The sequence below is a fragment of the Sminthopsis crassicaudata genome, chromosome 6 (assembly GCF_048593235.1).
Source record: "Sminthopsis crassicaudata isolate SCR6 chromosome 6, ASM4859323v1, whole genome shotgun sequence".
In the NCBI taxonomy this organism is placed as follows: domain Eukaryota; kingdom Metazoa; phylum Chordata; class Mammalia; order Dasyuromorphia; family Dasyuridae; genus Sminthopsis; species Sminthopsis crassicaudata.
In genome coordinates, this window is record NC_133622.1 from 16,926,771 (window position 1) to 16,946,866 (window position 20,096).

General features: G+C 40.5%; 1 protein-coding gene and 2 long non-coding RNA genes across 3 annotated transcripts; all 3 read left to right on the top strand.

The window, feature by feature from the left end:
- The first annotated feature begins 920 nt into the window (after positions 1 to 920).
- Positions 921 to 1,804, top strand: LOC141546344 (uncharacterized). The gene is made up of 3 exons (XR_012483275.1): positions 921 to 1,032; positions 1,125 to 1,274; positions 1,682 to 1,804. It is a non-coding gene; the product is annotated as an uncharacterized LOC141546344 (long non-coding RNA).
- A 449-nt stretch (positions 1,805 to 2,253) lies between these two features.
- Positions 2,254 to 7,542, top strand: LOC141546379 (sodium-dependent phosphate transport protein 2B-like). Its single transcript, XM_074274151.1, has 10 exons — positions 2,254 to 2,272; positions 2,645 to 2,788; positions 3,277 to 3,388; positions 3,739 to 3,934; positions 4,509 to 4,604; positions 4,979 to 5,099; positions 5,375 to 5,542; positions 6,131 to 6,247; positions 6,371 to 6,495; positions 7,116 to 7,542. The coding sequence occupies exons 1-10, from the start codon at positions 2,254 to 2,256 to the stop codon at positions 7,233 to 7,235; spliced, it is 1,218 nt and encodes a 405-aa protein (XP_074130252.1). The 3' UTR covers positions 7,236 to 7,542.
- A 1,413-nt stretch (positions 7,543 to 8,955) lies between these two features.
- LOC141546990 (uncharacterized) lies at positions 8,956 to 18,937 on the top strand. Its single transcript, XR_012483485.1, has 5 exons — positions 8,956 to 9,036; positions 15,295 to 15,597; positions 17,413 to 17,527; positions 17,620 to 17,784; positions 18,331 to 18,937. It is a non-coding gene; the product is annotated as an uncharacterized LOC141546990 (long non-coding RNA).
- Positions 18,938 to 20,096: the final 1,159 nt, after the last annotated feature.

A 20,096-nucleotide genomic window follows, 5' to 3' on the forward strand; every position in this document is an offset into this window, starting at 1 on the left:
GGATGGTTGGCTATTTGCTCTCCCTGGAAGGAGGGTTTTTTTCTGAATGGAAGAATGGCAGCTAGGAGGCTCAGTGGATCCAGCACCAGCTCTGAAATCAAGAGGATCTGAGTTCAAATCTGACCTCAGACACTTAACACTTCCTATCTGTGTGACCCTAGGCAAGTCCCTTAGTCCCAATTGCCTCAGCAGGAAAAAAAAATGGAGTCATAGAGCTATCACTTTTCAGTAGCTTTGGGGCTTTGATGTGGGTCAATTATCAGACTTATGGGGAGGCAGTTTTTATAGGGGAATATGCACATGGGAAGGATTGATCCCCTTGGTTGTTAGAAGGGTGCAGAAGCTCCAGGCTTCTGTAGGTGAGGGCAGTGGGCTAATTAATGCCAAGAGAGAAAGGATCCAAAATTTTAATGCAGTGTTGATGACAAGGATGGCCAGAGGGAGCAGAAGTTAGGAGTAGGAATGGGGCTGGCTGTGGAGGCAGAAGATCTGTTATTTCCCATCTGGAAGATATTGGGACTCCTTCTGCAGTAGCCTCAGTTCCTTCATCTGTAAAATGATACTTGAATGAGACACTTACACGTTAGACATTAATGAGGAAGAGTAGAGGAATCCAGGAAGGCAATGACTAAGACCAGGATTAGTGATTTATTATGAAGTTGGGGCAGGAGGAAAGAAAGAATGAATGCAGGGAGAAGGGATGATTTAATAGCAAAGCCGAATGTATGGATGAAATTTACAAAATGGCCCCATGAGTTCACCCTTTGTTTCTTTGTTTTTTAATGAGTTTTAATGAGCTCTAGAACTTATTTTTTGGTTTTTGTTTTGTTGATGCTATTATTGTGTGATTAATTGTCCTGCTGTCCATGGTGATCTAAAATGGTGATGCATATTTTGTTTTAAATTTCATTATTCAGACCATGGCAACTCCACCTCTATCTCCATTGGAAAACTCCCACTGTGATGCTAAGAAGAGCACTGAAGATCCACTATATCTGGAAAAGACAAAGTTAGATAAAAGAAGCCCTAGCAGTGAGTACTGTTCTCTCATGACATTGCCATCTTCCACTCCTCCCCTGGGGAAATAGACCTTATTCCTGATGGTTTTTTACTTTCTTTGGCAGATAATGCCCATTCTCCTATAAGTAAGATAGAAGTTCTGTCATCTTTTTGTGAAATTGCATTGATGGAAGAGCCAGTGGTGGAAGAGCCAGTGGTGGAGCAAGACCTACAGGATGTTCCTGACTTTAGGGACTCAGGGATGGAGTGGTCAGGTATCGCCAGCTCCCCTTCTGTTATTGTTCAGTTCTCTCTGCAATTTTCCTAACAGAGCCTAGAATGCTTTGCCATTTTCTGTAGATTAACAGCAGCTAAGGGCTGAACCTCCTAGACCTGGCTAGCATCATTGGGAACATTTACAAAAGCAAAACCCCAGCCTGCCTTCCCCTGGCTAGCAAGAGATGGGACAAGATTCCAGAAAATGCCAGATCCTTTGTGTGTGTGTGTGTGTGTGTGTGTGTGTGTGTGTGTGTGTGTGTGTGTGTGTATGTGCACCTGCACAAGAGCAAGCTTTACATATATGGACACAATAACTAAAGCAATTTGTATAGCTTTTAGCACAGGGGCTGGCACAGAGTAAATGTTGAATAAAAGCTTATTCTCTTCCTCTTTGTTTTTGCAGAGAAAGACACCACAGGGAAAATAATTGCTGTCTTCAGAGAGTTCGGAAAAGGGATCCTCCTCCTGGGATTTCTCTACTTCTTTGTATGTTCCTTGGATGTTCTCGGCAGCGCTTTCCAACTGGTTGGAGGTATGAGACGCGATATCAGCACAGATCAAAAGTTTGTGCGTGGCTTTTGTAGCTTAAGAGTTGCTTTTGGTTCAGCATGTAGCCAACCAACTGGCCAACTCAACCCAAGTAATGTCCCCTTTCTTAAACTCTTCCTGGCCAAGATGTCTCATCTTTTCATCCACTCCAGAGACATGGATGCTTCTCCATTCTTTCTGCCCTTCTCTCTTCCCTCTTCCCTACTTACACTCTAATCTTTGGGGAAAAGACACTTTAGGGAATAGGAATCAAAAATTTGTGTGGAAGAATGTGATAGTTGGGCACCTTAGGTCATCAGATAAAAGTTGTGTTGAGGGTGACCCTCTGTATCTTTGCATTGATGTCTGAATCATAGCTTTGGATTCAGAGATTGGCATCTGTGTTAGATGCATATTTGGATGTTAGATGTTGTGTTGGCAACAGAAATGGTTTCAAGTGGAAAGAGTGAGAAGTCAAATTTGTCCCCGGAAAGCAACTAGAAAATTGGGGTCGTTTTGGTCCAAATCAGCCTCCCGGAGACCTTCCTTAACCCCCTCTCCACAGATTCTTCCCAGTCTCCCTCCCTTTGTGTCTGTCTCTCTCTTTCCTCTAATAACCCATATCAGGAAAGGGAATAAGCATTTCTAGATCATTTATGTGTCAAGCCCCGCTCTAAGCAAATTCAGCCCTCACTGTCCTCTGCCACATTGCCTTCCTCAGCAGCCAGTGACTCTTCTTCACTCCTCCTTCCCCCACAGGGGCCTCTAAATTTGGTCTATGGCCCAGAAGTCCCTAATATAACCACATATAATTTAAAATTTTCCATTCTCTTTGCAGGGAAAATGGCTGGGAAGATTTTCCAAGATGGTTCAGTGTTGAACAACCCTGTGGCTGGCTTGATGATTGGCATGCTGTTGACAGTCCTGGTGCAGAGTTTCATCACCTCTACATCCATCGTTGTCAGCCTGGTATCCTCTTCACGTGAGTCAGCAGGGTCCCCTCTCCCCCAGTGCCCCAGTCCCTATGCCAAACTGGATCTCTTGAAAGAACTTCATGCCAAATTTTAGAACTGTGAAATTGTTCCCTATGTGCCCCAGAGTCATCATCTCCCCGATTTTCCATCCTTCCAAGCTTGGGACAGAGCTCTTGCTACAGTCTCGATCCGAGCCATGCCCACATATCCCAACATTGCTGCCAGTGGTCTCGTTTTTTGCTATGGGTAAAGGTCCAGTTGCCCTGCCCCACTTAGAGCCGTGGGCACCTGGTTGCCGCTGTAGGGAGTTGTTCTTCACCCAGATCTTCAAGCAAAGACTGGGTGACTGACTGGTTGGAGACATTGTAGAAAAGATTCCTCTTTCTTGGTCTTCATAGTTTCCCTAACTTTTTGCTAAGTTAATTCCTTGGCTTGTTGAAGCTTTTCCCTACGAATTTCCCTAGTTTATTTTCATTTTCTTTTTTTCCTTTGACAGTGCTGACAGTAAAGGCAGCCATTCCCATCATCATAGGAGCCAGTATTGGGACTCCAGTGACCAAGACCATCGTGGCCCTCATGCAGGCTGGAGACAGAAATGGGTTCCGAGGGTATGAAGCTTTTTTTTTTTTTTTTTTAATCACTGCTGTAACTGTATTTTATAAAGGTGAGAATCTTTACTCTGCTCTAGATACTCATCTTGCTCTTCCAGTGGTTCTTTCAGAGTGTGGAATAACTACTCAGAAGTTCACATAATTCAGCTGAGTTTTCAATAACCTTGAATTGATAATGATTTCATTAAGATTAAGAAGAATAGTTAAAATCTGGCCTCAGACATTCTTTATGTCATATGATTGTGATGGAATGCTATTGGGCCATAAGAAAGGATGGGGGGGGGTATAATTTCAGAGTGAAAAAAACCCATCCCATTAATTGCTTTGTTTTTTTCTCCCTGCTTTAGGGCTTTTGCTGGAGCGACTGTCCACGATTACTTTAACTGGTTGTTAGTGCTGGTGCTGCTGCCCGTGGAGGTGGTCACTGGCTACCTCTACCACCTCACCGATCCCATCGTGGAAACCTTTAATATCAATAGCGAGGAAAATGTCCCTGACCTCCTGAAAGTCATCACCGATCCCTTCACCCAACTCATTATCCGGGTGAGCATCAAGACTCCCTCTGATTTTAATATGAGAATGAAATGGTGCCAGTGGTGGACTAGGTTCCTGTGAAAGCAGAGCTCTAAGTCTCTTCCCCCAATCTGTAGTGCCGGTTAGACATGCCTTTCCTTGCTCTGACTCCCCCATTTTATTTGAGGGAGTGGAGCTAAGGGGCTTGCTTGACCCTCCACATTGGCAGTTGTGTTCTTCAGAACCTCCATTCTGCCATTTGGGGCCCAATCACTGTTTTGTTGGTTGCTTTGTTGCCTTTCTGAACCAGGCACTGGGAGATATGATGACCAAATGCGAGCCCCTTCAAGGCTTCCAGGAGCTGGTGGTACTGGCCCCCCAGAATAGGGCAAAAGGGTCTATCTGGCCTGATGCGGGTCAGGTTAAGATGAGACAGTCCCATGTAGAAGTGAGGTCCTTGGGGAACGAGACCAATTTGTGTCCCTTTTATGTACATCAGGGTTTTGTCTTCTGTGCACTGGAGCCCCTGGGAGAGTAACTTTTCAGTCACAAATTATAGGTGAGGAACAAGCTAACTCTTTCCTCATGTGTGTTGCTTTTCCAGCTGGATAAAAAAGTCATAAATGAAATTGCTATGGGAAATGAGGCAGCCAAAAACAAGAGCCTGATAAAGACTTGGTGTAAAACAGTAAAATATGTGGTAAATATCAGCCCTATACCAAAGCTCTCCTCACCCTGCCTTAGTTCTACCTCAGACTCTGTGGAGCAGAATGCTTCTCTAAGACAGAGCTAAAGCAAGTGATGCTCAGGTCCCCATTCCAGGGTAACAGTGCTCAGGCTGAGCACAGCTGGGCTGACCTTCAGAAGTAACCCAGAGTCTGGACTTTAGATGCTCCATGGTCTATGGACCAAGCACAGAGACAGAAGGCCTTTTCTAAGCATTATGGGAAAGGTGGAGTAGAGAAGACGGGGAAAGTGAGGATTCATTGGCTAGTACGCCATGTGCAATGAAATCGAATTTTCCAAAATGCCATTTTCAATAACAAGCTTTTTTTCCTTTATTGTGTCATTTAGGCATTAAGAAATGTTACTGTTCCCTCACCAGAAAACTGCACCTCTCCCAGCTTCTCCTGGACCAATGGGAACATGACCTGGACCGTCATGAACACAACATCTAAACAGAACATTGCAAAGTGTGAGTAGGAAATCGTTCAGTTAACCCTCATGTCCTCACATTTTAAGTCTTTTTAGAAATCCAAAATGGCTTTTTATAAAATCTGTGTGGGACCAGGGTTAAATGTTATTTGTATTTAATTTCAATATCTCCTGAGATCTTTTGGGGGGAATTATATAAACCTGTGAATTACAACCACTTTCTGTAAGAGCTTGTGCTCTATAGAACGCTCTGTATCTGGGTTAAGTGATGAAGAAGAGAGAGATGATGACGGGTGGCTGCTCTGGTTCCCACAGGCAAACACGCATTTGTGGATGTCGGTCTCTCTGACCTGACCATTGGACTCATTCTCCTGGCCCTCTCCTTGCTGGTCCTGTGCACCTGTTTGATCCTGATGGTCAAGGTCCTGAACTCTATGCTCAAGGGACAAATTGCTTCGGTGATTAAGAAGACCATCAATACAGGTAGAATTCCTCCCTTCCTGGGCCTTCCTCTGGTCCTCTACTTTTTCTGTCTCTAAGTTTGAAGATTCTATGTTCTGATAAAATGAATTTGTAAATAAAGAAATCATCGCTAAGGTCATTGTAAATACAAAAGGGCTCTAGAAATGTCACTGTCCTCAGTAGTTGGCCAGGGAAGATAGTCCCATGCTGCTCCATCTCCCTCCTACCTTATACACAAACACAGAAGAAGAATGTCCAAGGAAAAGGAATCAAGCGGGCAGAGCATGGCTGTGGTGGCCCTCTCTGGCCACCCAAAATAATCAGAGACATTCTCATTAAAATCCTAAAAATCATCAAAGTTATTAATAAAATTAAAGAGCAGTTATTAGGCAAGAAGGAATGGGCTGACTGTAAGAGATAGCACAGAGGGCCTAGAGAAAGGAATATGAATTCAAATCCTACAAGTAAGTCACTTGACTTCTGTTTACCCCACTTTCCTCCTCTGTTAGGATGAGGATAAAATCTACCTTCCAGAGTTTTTTTTGTTAGGATGAAATAGCGATTTGTCAGGACACTTGGACAAACGGGGCCTTTTCTTCTTTCCCCCAGATTTTCCTTTTCCTTTTGCCTGGCTGAAGGACTACCTCACCATTCTTGTAGGAGCTTGGAGTACATTTCTGGTGCAGAGCAGCTCTGTGTTCATGTCTACCATCATTCTTCTGTTTGGTGAGTTCTCCCTTTTCCCCCCATTTCCCCTTGCCCATGTCCATGTCTCCATTTTTACATTGGTCTTGCCATGCTGAGTCATTCCCAGCCAGGACTGAACCTGTATTCCCTCTCCCCCCTTAGGCATCAGAGTGATCAGCCTGGAGAGAGCGTACCCCTGGACCCTGGGCTCCAACTTCGGCACCACCACCACGACCCTCCTGACTACTCTGGCCAGCTCTGGAAGCACTTTGCCAGATTCCCTCCAGGTCAGAATGCACAGTTGGGACCTTCTGTTCTTTCCTCAACTTCCCACTCCATCCTTCCCATAAGCACCGGGGTTCCTTTTTTGAAAGATCCTCCATATCCCAAAGGGTCGCTGGTTGCTGCCGAGGTCTCAGCTGCCTCTGAACAGTGACTTGGGGGCTAGAGAACCATCCCTAGCTCTTGTTCTCACAAGCTGAATTTCCTAAGAAATGACCAGATATCTACAGCTTGTGTCTTAATAAACAAATGAGGATGGTGAAGTTTCACCCCCATCTGCAACTAGTCCCCTGTCCCCCACATAGATTGGTATGGATAACTTCCCCCTTTGCCCTCCTCTGAGTCAGAAAACGAGAAAAGGTGGAAACAATGTCTGACTTGTTTGAAGTTTGAGTATGAATCTCAGCTGTTACTTGCTAGGTGACTGGTATAGATCCAAGCTCTGTGTGCAGTGGGGGGGGGGGGGGGGACAAAGGTCCCGGGAATATGGCAAGTGAACGAGCATCTTTTTAGATTCCAGTGAAGCTGGCATGGTGATGATGGCAGTACATACTTTTCTTCCCTCTGATTCCCTCCCACCTAATTCCAGCTAACTGCTCTCTCCCCAAATTTCCCATTTCCACAGAGTATGAAGGAAAGGGCCACCTGGACTGAGGAAGAACAAGCATTCCTCCAATCCCCTGTCACCTATTTGAGGACATATGGACCCTTATCCTGGTCTTCCACTGTATGTAACTCTACCTGAACAGATGTATAGTCAGCGAATTGTATAGTTTTTCTATTGGATAGTAAATAACGTGTATGAGTCAGATTTTATATTGCTCACCTTTGGAAGGAAATATTTAATTACAAAATATCTTTATCTAAATAGTCAATATAAGCAAGAACATCTGTATATATTGTCAATTTTGTCATGTTTACAATAATTTTATTAAAAAAATTTCAACAATCACTACCATTCATTCTTTTTGCTTAGTAGAATGTGTCATATAGGAAAAGTCCTCAGCCAACTCCTTTTTACTTCATTTCTTTCTTTTTTGTTTACATGTATAATTCCACATATATTTCCATATTTGTAACATTGTGCAATAAAAATCAGATCAATTCAATCCACATTCAGTGTCCATGGTTTTTTCTCTAGGTATGGATAACATTTACTTATTCCTTTTTTAGGTGTACTTTTAAGGTGTAAGGTGTAAGTCATAAGTTTTTCTAGAAAAATTTAAGATTATGAGGAAACACCTGTGCTGTACGATAGAGTAAAATGTGTTCTTTTTCATATCATCTTTATTGGTAGAATTATGTAACATATATTCTAAATCTACATTTCAAGCTTCTGAATTACAAAAACAATAGGTTATGAAAAGTTATTACACGAAGTGAAACTGCAGAAAACTTTAAAATTAAATCTGAAAAACACAACATATCTGATGGTCAAGAGGAGATAAATCACAACTTTGCATACACATTATTAAAACATTAAAGAAAATAAGATGACTCAACACTGCACCATGTATATATTCTTAAACAATTGATATATATGATAAATGAAACCTATATGGAACCTTTTATAGGACAGACCACTAATGAAATAGTATTGTAAACAACTTTACTAATAACGTTTGATGTAAACTCCCAATGGAATTGTGGGGTGAACAGTATAAAACACCCGTTTTATTACTGTGACTTTTTCAGTTCTGTCCCAACTCTCCATGACTCTATTTGGGATTTTCTTGGCAGAGATATTGGGGTGGTTTGCCATTTCCTTCTCCCGTTCATTTTTTGTACTATCTTTTAAACTTGTTCATAAGCATAGTATAAATACAGAAGCTAAGTACCTCTTTCATCTCCTTTACACTTTGTGTGTCTTTTTCCATTTGGATTATTCATGTGATCTGTGTACATGGTGTGCTTTGATATATTTTTGGAAAGACATTGTCTAAGAAGACTGGATCACAGAAGTTGCTTGATTATTTTTTTCCTTTAGAGTTCCATGCTCAGAGATCCCCAAAGGACTGTAATTTTTGACCAAAGTTATCTTAATTTGGTATTTATGTAGTTTTAAAGGTGCACAGACATTGACATTTAGAAGAAATAAGAAGTTGTCTTCCTCTGTATAAAAAATAATGTCATGTGATCAAGAAAGAGGCGAGTAAGACACTTTTAAGTCCAATAAAGAGTTGAAGTGAGAGAATTGTCAAGCTCGTCTCAGGAGGCGACTCCTACATTATTAAAGGGGAGAAGAACTGGCTGTGTTTGTTGGTTGACATGTGTAGTCCTTGCTACTAAGGAGCTGAGGCTGGTGGATCCTTGGAGCCCTGAAGTTCTAAGGTGTTACAAAGCTCATGAGCCCATCAGGTGTCTCCATTGAGGCTGGCTTCAATGGGAAAAGCCTGCAGAAGTGGAAAACCATCATGCTTAAGGAGGGGCACCAGGCTCAGGTGAATAGTGAGTGGCTGTTACACTTCCAATCTGAGTGGAATAGGAAAACTCACTGGTATGGAGGAAGACAGGAAAGAAAAAAGAAGAAAGGAACTTCAGAGATGGTATAGTACCTTTTTTTTTCACTTACTATTTTGATCAGGACTTACCCTTTATTATATCTGAACAGGAATTCAAACATCTCCATTTTACTTAACAGATAGCCAAGGCTGGAGTGATTAAACTGTGACATATCATTACTTTTAAAAGTTTATTTATTTTTAATATACATTATTTTATGAATTATGTTGAGAGAAAGAATGAAGAAAAAAAAAGCAAAAAGCGAGAGACAGAGACAGAAGGAAGGGGCTTTACAGATGATTCAGTCTGCTCCTAAAAGAAAGAAAAAAGAAGACATGGAAGGAAGGAAAGGAAAAGAAGGAAGGGAGGGAAGGAAAAGAAGGAAGGGAGGGAGGGGTTTCCTAGATCTTGTCCAGTCCTCTGATGTTATAAATGAAGAAACTGAGCACCACAGATGAAAAAACTGCATGAGGTCCCATGGTATATAGCAGAGCTAAAGTCAGAATTCTGTTCTTCTGCCTTCTAGCCAGTGTCTTTCTCCAACAATATCCTACATGGAATTGTGATTCTTTTTTGTTTGTTTTGGGTATTTTGGGGAAAATAGGGAGTGAGTCACTTGAACTTGGTTTCCTCAGCATGGCCCCTGTCCTATGTTTCAGACACCTATTTGGTTTTCTCTTTTGTCTCTCCCTGTTTTCCTCCAGAATTCTAGGAATTGAGATAATATTTGAACTCATGTCCTCTTCACTATACTTTGTTTATCTTGCTTCCCCTTAAATTAGCCATTCTACATCTTTTTGTGTTTTATGGACCTTTTGGGCTATCTATAGATCCTTTCTCCAAATGATATATGTAAATAGATAAAACAAAACACATAGGATTACAAAAGAAATCAGTTACACTGAAATGCCATGATCCAATTATTTATTTTATTTAAAAAATTCAGAGACCCAGAGCAAGAACTGCTGGAGAAAAATTAGTGGTGAAATGCGAGGCTATTTTCAATGAAGAAATAGAAAAGCTTGCTTTTTTAAAAAGTCAAAATTCATAGTAGAATTTCTTTTTTTTTACATTAAATTTTTTAAAATTAATTTTTAAAATTATATCATTTTCTTTGACAGTACATATGCATAAGTAATTTTATTTTTTACAACATTATCCCTTGTACTCCCTTGTATTCTGAATTTTCCTCTCCTTACCTCCACCTCCTCCCCTAGATGGCAGGCATTCCCATACATATTAAATATGTTATAGTATATCCTAAGTACAATATATATGTGCAGAACCGAATTTTGTTTTTGTTGTTGTTGCAAAGGAAGAATTGTATTTGGAAGGTAAAAATAATCTAGGAAGAAAAACAAAAAAAAAAATGCTCACAGTTTACACTCATTTCCCAGTGTTCCTTCTCTAGGTGTAGCTGATTCTGTCCATCATTGATCAATTAGAATTGCATTAGCTCTTCTCTATGTTGAGATATCCACTTCCATCAGAATACCTCCTCATACAGTATCATTGTTGAAGTGTATAATGATCCCCTAGTTCTGCTCTTTTCACTCAACATCAGTTGGTATAAGTCTCTCCAAGCCTCTCTGTATTCCTCCTGATGGTCATTTCTTACAGAACAATAATATTCCATAACATTCATATACCATAATTTACCCAACCATTCTCCAATTGATGGACATCCATTCATTTTCCAGTTTCTAGCCACTATGAAAAGGACTGCCACAAACATTTTGGCAAAGACAGGTCCCTTTCCCTTCTTTAGTTAATTTCCTTGGGATATAAGCACAGAAGAAACACTGCTGGCTCAAGGGGTATGCACATTTTGATAACTTTTGGGGCATAATTCTAGATTGCTCTCCAGAATGGCTGGCTTTTTTCAGAACTCCACTAACAATGCATCAGTGTCCCAGTTTTCTCACAGCCCCTCCAACATCATCGTTATTTGTTCCTGTCATCTTAGCCAATCTGACAGTTGTGTAATGATAACTCAGAGTTGTCTTAATTTGCATTTCTCTGATCAGTAGTGATTTGGAACCCTCTTTCATATGAGTGGAAATAGTTTCAATTTCATCCTCTGAAAATTGTCTGTTCATATCCTTTGACCATTTGTCAATTGGAGAATGGCTTGATTTCTTATAATTAAAGTCAATTCTCTGTATATTTTGGAGATGAGGCCTTTATCAGAACCTTTAACTATAAACATGTTTTCCCAATTTATTTTTTCCCTTCTAATCTTGTTTGCATTAGTTTTGTTTGTGCAGAAACTTTTTAATTTGGTTTAACCAAAATTTTCTATTTTGTGATCAATAATGGTCTCTAGTTCTCCCTTGGACACAAACTCCTTCCTCCTCCACAAGTCTGAGAGGTAAACCATCCCATGTTCCTCCAATTTAATTAAGATTTCGTTCTTTATGCCTAAATCTTGGACCCATTTTGATCTAATCTTAGTATGTGGTGTTAAATGTAGATCCATGCCTAGATTCTGCCATACTAATTTCCAGTTTTCCCAGCCATTTTTGTCAAATAATGAATTCTTATCCCAAAAGTTGGGATCTTTGGGTTTGTCAAACACTAGATTGCTGTTTTTATTCACTAAGTGAGTTTTTTCCTTCTATGGAATTTTTTCCCATTTTATCCATTTTATTTTTTAGAGAGCTGTTTTCTTCATCCAGCTCACTAATCCTGTTTTCCTTAGAGTTGTTAACTTTTCCAATTCACTAATTTTGTTTCTGAATGATTTGATCTCTTTATCCACTCTGGATAACTTCTCCAGGCTCTCTTGCCAAGCTTCCCTTTCCTTTTCCCATTTCTCTTCCAGCTCTCTTGTGAGAGCCTTTTTGATTTCCTCTATGAGATTCTTTTGTATTGAGGAGCAGATCATATCCCCTTAAGGGATTCCTCTGGGGACAGTCTGTTTTTAGTCTCCTCAGTATTTGAAGTCTACTCTCTCTCCATACAGAAGCTGTCAATGCTTAAAGCCCTTTTGAATTTTTTGTTCATTTTGTCAGAGGGGAATCGAAGAAAACAAATTGACAAGACAAACAATTGATCTGTTTTTGGGGGATGGGGCTGGATGGTGTTAAAGGGCTTCTTCTACAGACTGGGGGGGGAAGAATTTCAATATAATGTAGGCTCTTTGAAGGAAGACTTTTTTTTACTTTCATTTATGTTCATTTTTCATTTTACTTTCATTTACCCAGTGTCTAATAGAGGACTTTGCACATCGCTGATTCTTAGTAACTCTTTTTTGAAGTAAATAAAAAGTAACATGTAAAAACTATCAGAACATTTTCATTTCTTTCTTGGGGCCAGTGCTAAATAAAAAGAGATTTAATTCTTTCTTTATTCATTCAATTAATGTTTGCCAAGCACCTACCAAGTGCTAAGCTACTGTGAACCCTATAAGTAAATGAGGCATTTACAGGGTTACATCACTACTAGAAGTATAGAATTTTAGAGCTGGGAGAAACATTATAAGTCATCTAGTCCCTATAAGAATCCCCTTTTTAAAAATATGAACCTTGTCCAAAAATAATATAAAATAATGTATATCCTTTAACCTAGCCATAGCATGAGTAGACATGAATCCTGAATAAAATTTTTAAGAAAGAAAAGGAACCTATAAGTCCTACGAAAATATTTTCAGCAGCTTGTAAAGAGCAGCAACTTTGGAGAAATTTACTTGAGGCTCAGTAGGATTGATTTAATCTTCCAAGGTGTTAACTTGTAGAACTATAGTAAGTTCATGTAAACTAGGTAGCTATTATCTTCTCAATTCCACCGAGTTAATACCTTTTTTGTGCTCTCATTTTGGGGATTCCCACCTCCCTGAGAAGTCAGGGAGGGCATGCCTACCTATGTTCAAAAACAAAAGAAATGGGGTGATGTAGAGAGCCAGAACTTTAGAGAAATATATTCAAAATAAGGTTTAACACCTCAGTGGAGTTGATAAGATAAAGGTTATTTACTTTACCTGCACTTAGTATAGTTCTACAAGTTGACACTTGGCAGTAGAATTAAATCACTCATACTGAGCCTTAATTATATGTCCCCAAAGTTCCTGCCCTTTACAGCAGCTCTCTTCTCAGAACAAAAAACTGGAAACTGATGGGATGCCCCTCAATTGGGGAATGGATGAATAAATTATGTCATGTGATTCTGAAAGAACATTATTGCTCTATGAAAAATGATGAGCAGGATGTTTTCAGAAAAACCTGGATAATTGTACACAAATTCAAGCAAAGTGAAATACACTGAAGTGATAGTAAACTTCTAGGATGATCAGATGGGAATGACTTTGGGATTTTGTAACAATCAAATGAGATGTTTCTAAAGTTTTTAACACAGTATGTAGAACATAGTAAATGCTGTATACCTGTGAGCTATAACTGTTCTCCAAAGTCACAGAGAAAGTTAGGAACAAGTGCTCTAACTTTAGATCCAGTGTTCATTCTACCATTCCACAGGGAGCCCCCAAGTTCATAGTTCCTGCCCACTTTTTGCCCAATTTTACTCTGCCTCGAATATTGTTGTTTGTACAGTCATGCACAACTCTTTATAACTTCATCTGGGGTTTTCTTGGTAAAGATCCTAGAGTGGTTTGCATCTCCTCTTCCAGCTCATTTTATAGTTAAGGAACTGAGGCAATCAGGATCCCAAACTATTATGCGTCTGAGATTAGATTTGAAAGTCTTCCTCATTCCAAGTGCAGCATTATATGCAGTGCAGCACCTAGACTTTCCCAATAACAGTATTTGTACTTTGTTAGAGATTCATGTGTGGGGCAGCGAGAGATGGAGGGAGGGGACAGAGAGAGACAGAGAAAGACAGACAGACAGAGAGAGACACACATAGAGAGAAAGACAGAGAGAGATAGAAAGTTCAGGGAAAGTTTCAAGTAAAAGGCTATTTTTGAGCTGACCTTTGAAGAACTATAGTGATTATGTGCAAGAATAGAAAAGAGCACATCCATAGTCCTTAGTTAATTTAGTTAACACACAGTGCTGAAAGAATGATAACTGATGGGTAAATGGGGAAAAATGGCTTCCCATCTGAAATGATGATGTTTAAAGGAAAAGTTGTTGATCGATTAGTTGGGTGACACTTCACCTCACATACTCATCCTTCCTCCCCCTCAAATTCTCTCTGAAATTGTTATTGAAGGGTTAAGACAAGTACTCGATAAATACTAGAAGTCAAGTGTTCCAATAGAACAATAATGGGACTCAATGAAATTCTCTCCTCAATCTCAAAGTATGATCTACAATTTGCTTCATAGATTGTCTTCACTAATTGAGCCAAAGTCACCACTGTGCATTTGAATGTTGGAGTTCACATTTCCCAGTCTGGAGGAATAATGTGGAAAGACAGTAGGTGCAGATCAGGCCCAGGGAGGGTTTTGTTTTTTATCACTGGGGATTCTTCCAGAATTGGAAGATGATAGATTGGTCCGGCAACTCCTTGAGGAGAAGGGAAGCCTCTACTGACCAGGACAGTTTGGTCCTTTCTGACTGGTGGCTTGAAGTGAAAGAGGAATCGGCCTGGAAGTCACAGATAGTTCCAGCATTCCCGGCAGAAGCTCTGAGCTGCAAAGCTTTTGGGTAGGGAGTAAGTACATATAATAGAAGTGCCATGGAGGCTAGGAAGATACTTCTGTTGCAACTCTTGATTCCCTCTCCAGCCCCCTTCTCCCCCATAGTAGTTTATTTGTTCCAATAACATGTAAACATTATTTTCAGCATTTACTTCTATAAGATTTTGAGCTACACTTTTTCTCCCTTCCCCTCTCCTAGATGACAAGCAATATGATATAGTTTTCTATCTAGGTGCAGCATTTCTTTTCCGAGTCCGTTTTTGTTTGGGTTGTTTGGAAGGCTGTTTTGGGACTAGACCTGTGAACTCATCAATAAATGGAATGGAGGATGAAGGACTTACCCACCAAGGCTACTTGACACCTCTTCAACTTGGATAGTTAGACAGTGGTGTGGGCCACTAGGAAGTTCAGTGATGTGCCTTGAGTGAAAAAGATACTAAAGTGAAGGGTGAACCAAGTGATCAGCCCAAAGTCTTGAAATTCTTGATTGAACCCCAATAAAGACCAATGGATGCTCATTAGACATCAACCTTTTAATGCACTGGATCCCCTGCTCTGCTTCTCCCTAGTTTGCATTTCTTTCTGCAAAATGAATGAGAACCTGAGGAAAACGTTCACTTGGAAATCCGCTGATGGTGGGTGGGAGGTTCTAGGAGGTGAGATCAGGTGCCTGAGGAGGTAAACAGTGTTGGCTTTTTTCCAGAGGGCCCCAATCAGCCAGCCTTCCCACCCAATCCTTCTCAAATCGAGAAGCGGTCCTCCCGGTGGATGAAGCCAGAGCAGAAGACGAAGCTCCTTTGGCGTCTCCTTCCCTTCTTCTGAAGGAACGTTCCTGGGCCTCCGGGGAAACTCGCACCGAAGTCTCCACAACTCTCAGTGGGCTGAATCGGGCTCCTGGCTCCTCTGGCCGGGCTAAGGATTGGAAAGTGAAGGGACCCTGCTTGAGTCTCAGCGCACGTTGCGGCCGCTTTCAGCACCGTGGACAGAGATCCCCCTCTGACCACAGGTAAGCTTGGGCTGAGTTTGGAGCTCCTTCACCTGCCCCTAGGCAGCCTGGGCTGTCCCTGCCTGCCTTGGGCAGGGAGAAAGGAAAGCACTGCTTTCTCCTGGAGACCTGGGGTGTGGGACAAAGCTTTTCCTTTCTCTGCTAGTCATCCAAAGGATCTCTTTACTTTTTTCTTCTCCATAAAGCTCTACTTCTTGCTGGGCGAGGAGGTACGGGGTATCCTCTAGCATTACTTGGGAGTACAAAGGGAGGTTTAAAAATTTTAGCCCTGTCGTTTTCTGTCTGATGTGAGCGTTCTTTTACCCATTTGTGGGTTTTGTGGTAAAACTACTGTAGGGTGGTGTTGGGTTTCTTTTCCAGCTCAATTTACCGACAAAGAAACTGAGGCAAACAGCATTAAGTGACTTGCCCAAGGTCACAAAGCTGGTGGTTGGAAGTACATTTGAATTCAAGAAGTTGTCTTCTTGACTCCAGGCCTAACATTCAGTCCACTGTGGCACCTCCCTACCTCTTTTTAATCACCAGATTTCTTTTTTTCCCCCTGAGGCAATTGGGGTTTTCACTAATCAGTTTTCACTAATCACTAAATTTCAGCTTTTGATTCTTTAGGTCTTGAGATTAAAGTAGCACAGGCTATTTATTAGATATCCAAACAATTCTCTCTGCTGTCTATTGAGTGGGCAGATTGTGCCCACAGCCCAGATTCCCAGGGATTTCACAAGGTTATCCTGAAGGGGAATCAGAGCTTCTGGGGAAGGGATGGTTGGCTATTTGCTCTACCTGGAAGGAGGGTTTTTTCTGAATGGAAGAATGGCAGCTAGGAGGCTCAGTGGATCCGAGGACCAGCCCTGAAATCAAGACTATCTGAGTTCAAATTTGACCTCAGACACTTAACACTTCCTACCTGTGTGACTCTGGGCAAGTCTTTTAGTCCCAATTGCCTCAGCAGGAAAAAAAATGGAGTCATAGAGCTATCACTTTTCAGTAGCTGTGGGGCAATGATGTGGGCCAATTATCAGGCTTATGGGCAGTTTTTATAGGGGAATAGGCACATGGGAAGGGTTGATCCCCTTGGGTGTTAGAAGGGTGCAGAAGCTGCAACCTTCAGGCGGTGAGGGCAATAGGTTAATTATAATAGAGAAAGTGATCCAAAATTTTAATGCAGTGTTGATGACATGGATGGCCAGAGGGAATAGAATTTAGGAGTAGTAATGGGACTGGCTATGGGGGCAGAAGATCTGCTATTTCCCATCTGGAATATATTGGGTCTCCTTCTGCAGTAGCCTCAGTTCCTTCATCTGTAAAATGATACTTGAATGAGACACTTACACGTTAGACATTAATGAGGAAGAGTAGAGAAATCCAGGAGGGCAATGACTAAGACCAGGAGTAGTGATTTATTATGAAGGGGCAGCTAGGTGGCACAGTGGATAGAGCACCAGCCTTGAATTCAGGAGGACCTGAGTTCAAATGTGGTCTCAGACACTTAGCACTTCCTAGCTGTGTGACCCTGGGCAAGTCACTTAACCCCAGCCTCAAAAAAAAAGTGATTTATTATGAATTTGAGGCAGGAGAAGAGAAAGAATGAATGCAGGGAGAAGGGATATGATTTAATAGCAAAGACAGATGTATGGATGAAAATAAAAGTTTTAAATTTATAAAATGGCCCCATGAGTTCACCCTTTGTTTGTTTGTTTGTTTTTAATGAGTTTTAGAACATCTTTTTTTTTTTTTTTGGTGCTATTGTTGTGTGACTAATTGTCCTGATGCAAAATCCAGTCGGTACATATTTTCTTTTAAATTTTATTAATTCAGACCATGGCAACTCCACCTCTATCTCAATTGGAAAACTCCCACTCTGCTGCTAAGAAGAGCACTGAAAATCCACTGTATCTGGAGAAGATAAAGGAAGATAAAGGAAGCCCTAGCAGTGAGTACTGTTCTCTCATGACATTGCCATCTTCCACTCCCCCCCTGGGGAAATAGACCATATTCCTGATGGTTTTTTACTTTCTTTGGCAGATAATGCCCATTCTCCTATAAGTAAGATAGAAGTTTTGTCATCTTTTTGTGAAATGTCATTGATGGAAGAGCCAAAGATTAAAGACCTAGTGATGGAAGAGCCAGTGGTGGAGCAAAACCTACAGGATATTCCTGACTTTAGGGACTCAGGGATCAAGTGGCCAGGTAACACCAGCTCCCCTTCTGTTATTTTTCAGTTCTCTTTACTGAGAGCCTAGTATGCTTTACCCTTTTCTGTAGTGACCCTGTTTATCGATAAGGAAATGAGCTAAGAAAGAATTGACTTGCCCAGGGTCATACAATTAGTAAGCATGTGAGATTTGATTTTAATTCAGGAAGATGAGGCAGGTAGCATTGTTCGGCTATAGAGAAGAACTGGGGCAGGACTAACAGCAGCTAAGAGCTGAACTTCCTAAGGGTGGCTAGCATCATGGGGAACATTTGGGGGCCAAAACTTCTTTACAAAAGGAAAACCCCAGCCTGCCTTTTCCTGGCCAGAAAGAGATGGGACACGATTCCAGAAAATGCCAGATCCTCTGTGTGTGTGTGTGTGTGTGTGTGTGTGTGTGTGTGTGTGTGTGTACCTGCCTAAGAGCAAGCTATACATACGTGAATACAATAAACAAAGCAATATTTGGATGGCCCTTAGCAAGGGGCTGGCACATAGTAGGTGTTGAATAGAAGCTTATTCACTTCCTTTTATTTCGGCAGAAAGAGACATCACAGGGAAAATAATTGCTGTCTTCAGAGGGGTTGGAAAAGGGATCCTCAGCTGCTGGTCATGCTGCAGGCTGAACGGATGCTGCAAGAGACACAAGAAATGTCCAGAAATGGAGGAAGATCAGGAAAAGTCATGTAAAATCCCCCTCAGGGGCCATGAGGGACATGAGGAAACTGCAGAAACAACTATGGAATTCCAAGCCAGGTATCCAGACACAGAAGGAAAGCTCAGAAGACCAGGAAGGATGGGAGAACCCTTGCGTTATTGTGGCAGCTCAGAAATCTTTGCTCTGCCTCTTTATAAGAGCGATGACTTTTTATATTCATTTTGCCAAATACATACTCTTTTCTGAATCTCTGATTCCCTCCCACCTAATTCCAGCTCACTCCTCTCTCCCAACAATTTCCCATTTCCAAAGAGTGTGAAGGAAAGGGGCACCTGGACTGAGGAAGAACAAGCCGTCCTCAAATCCCATGTCACCTATTTGAGGTCATAGGGAGCCTTAGCCTGATCTTGCACTTTAAATAAATCTTCCAAAACACATGTATAGTCAGGAAATTGTATAGGTTTTCATTGGATAGTAAATTACTTTTATGATTCTGGTTTTATATTGCTACCATTGGAAAGAAATATTTAATTAGTAAATATCTTTATCTAAATCTATAGTCAATATAAACAAGAACATCTGTATTATATATTGTAAATTTTGTCATGTTTACGATAATTTCATTAAAAAAATTTTCAGCAATCACTGCCATTCTTTTTGCTTAGTAGATTGTGTACATAGGAAAAGTTCCTAGCCAACTCCTTTTTACTTTCTTTCTATTTTATTTACATGTACAATACTTCCAAATACATTTCCGTATTTGTAACACTGTACAATAAAAATCAGAGATAGAAAAAAACATGAAGAAGAAAAGGCAAAGGGACAAACAAAAATGAGAAAATACTATGCTTCAATCCACATTCGGTGTCCATGGTTGTTTCTCTGGACATGGATAATTTATTTAACCCATTTTTAAGTCCTTCTTGTAATTGAAATATTTTGAATAAATAAGTTTTTCTAGAAATAATTTTTTAAGGATAGTAGAAAAGCCTGTGTTGTAGGATAGAGTAAAATATGTTCTTTTTTATCATCTTTATTGATAAACTATATAGTACATATTCTAAATATGCATTTCAAGATTCTGGGTTACAAAAATAATGTATGTTATGAAAACTTATTACGCTAAATGAAACTTCAGAAAACTTTAAAATTAAATTTCAAAAAACACAATATCTGATGGTCAAGAGAAGATAAATCATGACTTTATGTACAAATTATTCAAGCATTAAGAAAATAGCTGCTTCAATATTGCACCGTGTGTATATTCTTAAACAATTGATAAACATATATGGAATCTTTTATAGGACAGACCACCAATGAAAAAGTATTATAAACCACTTTACTAATAAAGTTTGAAGAAAACTCCCAATGTAATTGTGGGGTAAACAATAGAAAACACCTATTTTAAATGTGACTTTGTCAGTTGTATCTCAACTCTCCATGACTCTATTTGGGATTTTCTTGTCAGGGATAGAGGAGTGCTTTGCCATTTTCTTCTCCCGTTCATTTTTTGTACTATCTTTTAAACTTGTCCATAAGCATACTATAAATACAGAAATTTAGTGCCTCTTGGCTCTCCTTTACACTTTCTATTTCTTTTTTTCCATTTGGATTGGTCATGTGATCTGTGTACTTGGTGTGCTTTGACAT